At 34.9% G+C, this 5,723-nt stretch overlaps 1 protein-coding gene and 1 pseudogene across 2 annotated transcripts; both read left to right on the top strand.

Annotated features, from left to right (window-relative positions):
* The first annotated feature begins 531 nt into the window (after positions 1 to 531).
* On the top strand, positions 532 to 1,942 carry LOC149153669 (linoleate 9S-lipoxygenase 2-like). The gene is made up of 5 exons (XM_089443892.1): positions 532 to 594; positions 840 to 1,092; positions 1,153 to 1,494; positions 1,604 to 1,689; positions 1,805 to 1,942. The coding sequence occupies exons 1-5, from the start codon at positions 532 to 534 to the stop codon at positions 1,940 to 1,942; spliced, it is 882 nt and encodes a 293-aa protein (XP_089300018.1).
* Positions 1,943 to 3,554: 1,612 nt separating this feature from the next.
* Positions 3,555 to 5,057, top strand: LOC149153668 (putative linoleate 9S-lipoxygenase 5; annotated as a pseudogene). The gene is made up of 2 exons (XR_016263331.1): positions 3,555 to 3,865; positions 3,963 to 5,057. The product of XR_016263331.1 is annotated as a putative linoleate 9S-lipoxygenase 5 (transcript).
* Positions 5,058 to 5,723: the final 666 nt, after the last annotated feature.

Genomic DNA, 5,723 nt, shown 5'->3' with positions numbered 1-5,723 from the left:
TGTTCTTCTTCATGTGTTTATTGTAATTTTTTATAATTTAAGATATTTTTTAAATATATAAATAAATTTAGTGATTTAAAATATTATTGAGTTGAGAGGTTTATTTTACATTTAGTATAACAAAATGTGTAAAGGTGTGGGTAGTTTTTTTTTTTTTTTAAATAAAAATAAAAATTTAAAACTATGTTCTAAATAGAAAAATAATGTAAATTATAATAAAAAATAAAAATATTGTAAAATAATTAGAAGTAAAAAAAATGTGTAAGATGTTTAAATATTATACTTTTTAAAAATATTTAAATAAACTATTTGAAGATTTATATTAACTAATTTATGTTCCTATAATTTATATATAGAAAAAAAATTGTTAAAGTAAAATATTTTAATAATAATTATATATATTTTGGTAAATTAATGGTTATTGTTAAAATATTCATTTGTTCCTATATACATTCTATGGAGCTGTCTTCATCACTAATTGGCATCATGATGAGTTCTTCCTCAACTCACTCACGCTTGAAGTTCCCCATCATGGCAACGTTCATTTCGACTGCAACTCGTGGGTGTATCCCGCCTCTACAGACAATAGAGGCCGTATCTTTTTCTCTAATCGGGTATGTAGTGTTATGTGTAGATTAGATATGCAGTGTTATGTGTAATTCTTCATTGATGGTTTGAGTGGTTTAGGTTATACATTAGAGATGAATAGCCTGAACAATAGCATGAGTTGTGTAAGCAAACTAACCTTACATTGATCACATCTCTGAGATCGAGTCCAATGTTTTGAAAGGAACTGACGAAATTATGTGCTACTAACCGTGTTTTACTGTAATCTGCAGAGCTATTTCCCTTCGAATTGTCCTCCCGCGCTCATAAAACTGAGGAATGAGGACCTGATAAGCCTGAGAGGCGAATACGATGGAATGGCAGAGAGTGAGAGGAAGGAGAGGGACAGAGTGTATGACTACGATTTCTACAATGATCACGGAGACCCAGACAAGAGCGTGGAGCTCAGGCGACCAGTGCTGGGAGGGTCTCAACAGTTTCCATACCCGCGGAGGGGCAGAACGGGCCGCCCTCCTACAGAAACAGGTTGGTGCATTTGTAGTGCCGATCAATTGTGTGGCATTCGTTGATTTTGTGGCATTACAGAGCCCGCTACCGAAAGCAGACTGCCATTGGACATGAGCCTTGACATCTACGTTCCCAGAGATGAGCGTTTTGGGCATCTGAAAATGTCTGATTTCTTGGCGTATGCCCTCAAGTCAGTCGTCCAATTCCTGATACCAGAGCTCCAATCTCTGTTCGATCCAACACCCAACGAATTCGATTCCTTTGAAGACATTGTGAAGCTCTACTCCGATGGGATAAAGCTGCCCGACAACCCAATTCTGGACGCTATGACGAGTCTCATCCCTCTTGAGCTCATCAAGGAGTTCCTCACAACAGACGGCGAAAAGTTGCTCAAGTATCCGCTTCACCAAGTTATTGCCAGTCAGTACTTTTCTTCTAAACTGATCCCTTCATGTTCTTATTCTGCATTAGATTCAATCGACCTGATTTTAATTGAAATTGATACAAATTATGGAATGAATGGACACAGCTGACGAATTTGCGTGGAGGACAGACGAAGAGTTTGCGCGCCAGATGCTGGCAGGTGTCGATCCTGTTGTTATACAGAGACTTCAAGTAATTAGCAAAGAGCTGGCCCCTCCCTGCCATTATCAATATACAGAACCTCCTTTGATATTTTAGTTATGCTTACTTCACATTGTTTTCATGTTATGAATGATTGAATTGACAGAGTTTTCCTCCGAGAAGTAAACTGGACCCAGAGATATATGGTCCTCAGATCAGTTCTATTACGGCTTCACATATACAAAAGAATCTCGATGGACTAACAGTAGAGCAGGTATCACCCAACCGTATACTTGTTTCTTAATTATGAAAATTTGATATAAAATAATTTAAATTTGATATAAAATAATTTGAGTGATTTACTTAATAATATTTTTGACCGTTTTAAAATATATATATATATATATATATATATATATATATATATATATATATATATATATATATATATATATATATTTATATTTATATTTATATTTATATTTATATTTATATTTGCAACTTATAATCAACTGAGTAACAATTTACAATGAATTCACTGTGACTTTAAATAGACTATATAATATGAAAATAAAAACTAATAAAGTTCACTTAAATTGACTTTATGCATGAGTCTAATTTATTCTAATCACCACTTTAAACTTTATTTATACAGATTAACTTGGTCCTATGCTCTTTATGTTCTTTAGGATTATGTAGAAGATAAAAAAGATATAATGAAAATAATTGATACCAATCTTCCTCGTGAATGCCACTATCTAAAGCTATAATGGGTGATGATAAGGAACAAGCTATCCTTACTCATTTTACTGAAAAATGTTTTTTAAATCTTAGATTTGAGATGCTTCTCACCATGTCCATGATAATGCAATTCATCTTTTCCAAATCTGCTCAGGAGTATCATCTTCTCATGCTTTATCTAGAACCTATTACAATAATGGTTAAAGTAATTGGATGGAACAATACTCTCTACCATTATTTTTCCTCAAACAATTCAGCAATATGTTGGTATCAATACTATCCACCATTATTTCTCCTCAAACAATTCAACATCATGATTGTTTTAGAAATATTTCAAACACCTAGCCATTACTTTTCATGAGATGGGGCCCCAAACCTTCCCAATTGCATCATCTATGAATATTACAAAATATGAGGCTTTTTTGACTGGACCAAATACAACAAAAATGTAACAATTCTAACATATTTGTTTTCCTTTCCTGACCACTTCTCATAAATGAAATTCTTTATACAATTATGTAGGCCTAATGATTAAGAGGACTTCCTTGTAAAATATCACGAGTTCAAATTTAAAAATAAATAAAGTATGCACACCTCTATAGAGTTTAGCAATTAGCCTTGTTCAACTGTCTTCTCTTGTATCATAATATTCCAATGAAAACAATAAGTCAATAACCCATAACCCCATAAATAAATTAATATTATAATTAAACAAAATATAGTTTAATAAAAATTAAATTATTAAAATAAATAATAACACAAATTAAATTATGAATAAATAATAAAAAAATTATTTAAGGCAAACTTCAATAAATAAATAAAACATATAAATCAATGACCGATAATCACCATGAATATATTGACTTCATAACTAGATAAAATTTACGGTAACAAAAATTAAATTATGAACAAATAAATGGATAAAAACTATTTAGGTCAAACTTCATTTAAAAAAATATATCTCTTATCGTTGGAAAGGTGTATATTAAGTTATTTAAAAACTTATATTCCAAGTTTTTGATCCCTTTTGTATTTATAAATTAATATAATATGTCTCTTATCTTTGTCTTTATAAATTAATATGATATATCTATTATGTATGGGCAGATGTATTGAGACTATTATTTTGGATACCTTTCAAAGATATGTATTTATAAATTTATATGATATGACGTATGTTCAGAGCATGGAGGACAACAGGCTTCATTCTGGACCACCATGATGTCTTCATGCCTTATGTGAACCGAATCAACGCTCTGCCTACCACCAAGATATATGCTTCTCGCACAATTCTGTTCCTTAAGAAGGATGGCACATTAAGACCAGTCGCAATCGAGCTGAGCCTACCCCCTTCACATCAACGCCGCGAAAGCTTTCAGGAGGTGTTCACTCCTGCAGAGGAAGGCGCACAAGGAGCTCTATGGCAGCTCGCCAAATGCTACGTAGCCGTTAATGATTCTGGTTACCATCAGCTTATCAGTCACTGGTAAAATCATGCAGAATCTGGGAATATACATGCAGAATCTGTTTAGTATTTACAATAATATAGGGTCCCAACTTAGTGATGGTGGGATTTTTTTCAGGCTTAATACTCACGCAGTAACGGAGCCATTTGTCATCGCCACCAACAGACAGCTGAGTGTGATGCATCCCGTGTATAAGCTACTGAGTCCCCATTTCCGAGACACCATGAAAATTAATGCTCTGGCTTGCCAAATTCTTATAAATGGTGAGGCATTCTTGAAACAAGAGTATTTCCTGGAAGGTATAGCATGGAGATGTCTGCAGTAGCGTACAAGGACTGGAGGTTTGACGAACAAGAGTTGCCTGCAGATCTCCTTAGGAGGTAATCATAATCAATACTGCCTAATCTCGATCTGTGTCATCCATTTGAATTTTGATCTGTGTCATAGGACCCATCAATGCCCTACGGGCTGAAGCTAATGATCGAAGACTACCCTTATGCTGTGGATGGATTGGAGATATGGTTCGCAATAGTTTCATGGGTTAAGGAGTACCTGTCCCTGTACTACCAGAATGATGATGCAGTGAAATCTGACACAGAGCTGCAAGCATGGTGGACCGAAATTAAAAATGTTGGTCACGGAGATAAGAAGGACGAGACATGGTGGTACAGCATGGAGAGCGTAGAAGTTGAAAAAGTAATAACAACAATCATATGGGTAGCCTCGGCTCTTCACGCTGCGGTTAATTACGGGCAATACCCTTACGCCGGATACATGCCTGATCGGCCCACCATCAGCAGAAGGTTAATCCCGGAAGAAGGGTCCCAAGAGTTCTCAGAGCTGGTGGAGAATCCGGACTTGGCTATCCTTAGAACACTAAGTAACCAATTTCATACCACCCTTGGTATAGCCCTCATAGAAATCCTGTCGAGGCATTCAACAGACGAAGTTTACTTGGGGCAGAGAGCCACGAGTGAATGGAGTGATGATAAACGTGTGACAGAGGCTTTTGAACGTTTCGGAACAAAGTTGAAGGAGATAGAGAAGAATATAACAGAAAGAAACCTGAATGCAGAAATATTGAAGAACAGGTCTGGTCCGGCCAAGGTTCCCTATACTTTGCTTTATCCAAACACCTAGGATCTGACTCACAAAGGAGGAATTACTGGCATGGGAATTCCCAACAGCACTGCTATTTAATTTACTCGATCCGCCGTTAAAATATCACATGTTAAAAAAATGGGTCATTAGTAGTTACAGTGTGATTTGTTAAACAATATTAGTTTTATTCTAAGGCATTAATTCATAATGTCATAAATAACAGATGGTGCGTTGAAATCCATCCATTAATAAATAAAGATTTAGTAATTCATTTGATATATAGGAATTCATGACTTTCGGTTCTTGTGGAGGTATTCCAATTGAATCATATATATTTATCTTCATTTTATTTCGTAATTCAATCTGCGATTTCGTCACAATTTTGACGTTTTGAAGTCCAACCCGCTTTCCCAAATGGGCTGAGACCCTGACCAACTGTCCTTTAAGTCAACTTCAATGAAAAAATGTCACTTCATGTTATTGAAATTGCAACTTTGCGCATGGTTCTAAAGAACAACCTTGCACCTGCTCCTTGATGCGTAAAATTCTCACATCTTGCACCTACTTTTTGATATATCATATGTTGCTCCTCTTCCTTCTTGTTGCCGGAAAGAAAGTGGTGGTTTGTCTTCAATCTTGTACATTGATTAAGTTTTGACGTGGCCAACGTTGATTGGCTTATGTTGACTTTGTAGGGTTACAAAATTTCGCTTCTTGGATTATAATATAATATAATAGTTGCAATATTATGAATTTGATTTAATAACAATGAATTTT

The sequence above is a fragment of the Pinus tabuliformis genome, chromosome 9, assembly GCF_031772625.1.
Source record: "Pinus tabuliformis cultivar Carrire ecotype Pingquan chromosome 9, CPIR1, whole genome shotgun sequence".
Lineage (NCBI taxonomy): Eukaryota > Viridiplantae > Streptophyta > Pinopsida > Pinales > Pinaceae > Pinus > Pinus tabuliformis.
Note: the sequence above shows the minus strand (reverse complement) of the source record. Positions and strands in the feature narration are given on the sequence as shown.

Bases quoted from the DNA above. Each gene is read 5' to 3' on its own strand.
- LOC149153669 (XM_089443892.1), top strand. From the start codon at position 532: ATGGCAACGTTCATTTCGACTGCAACTCGTGGGTGTATCCCGCCTCTA. The intron at 1,093-1,152 runs GTTGGTGCATTT...GTGGCATTACAG, and splicing joins CCGCCCTCCTACAGAAACAG to AGCCCGCTACCGAAAGCAGA. The intron at 1,495-1,603 runs GTCAGTACTTTT...GAATGGACACAG, and splicing joins GCTTCACCAAGTTATTGCCA to CTGACGAATTTGCGTGGAGG.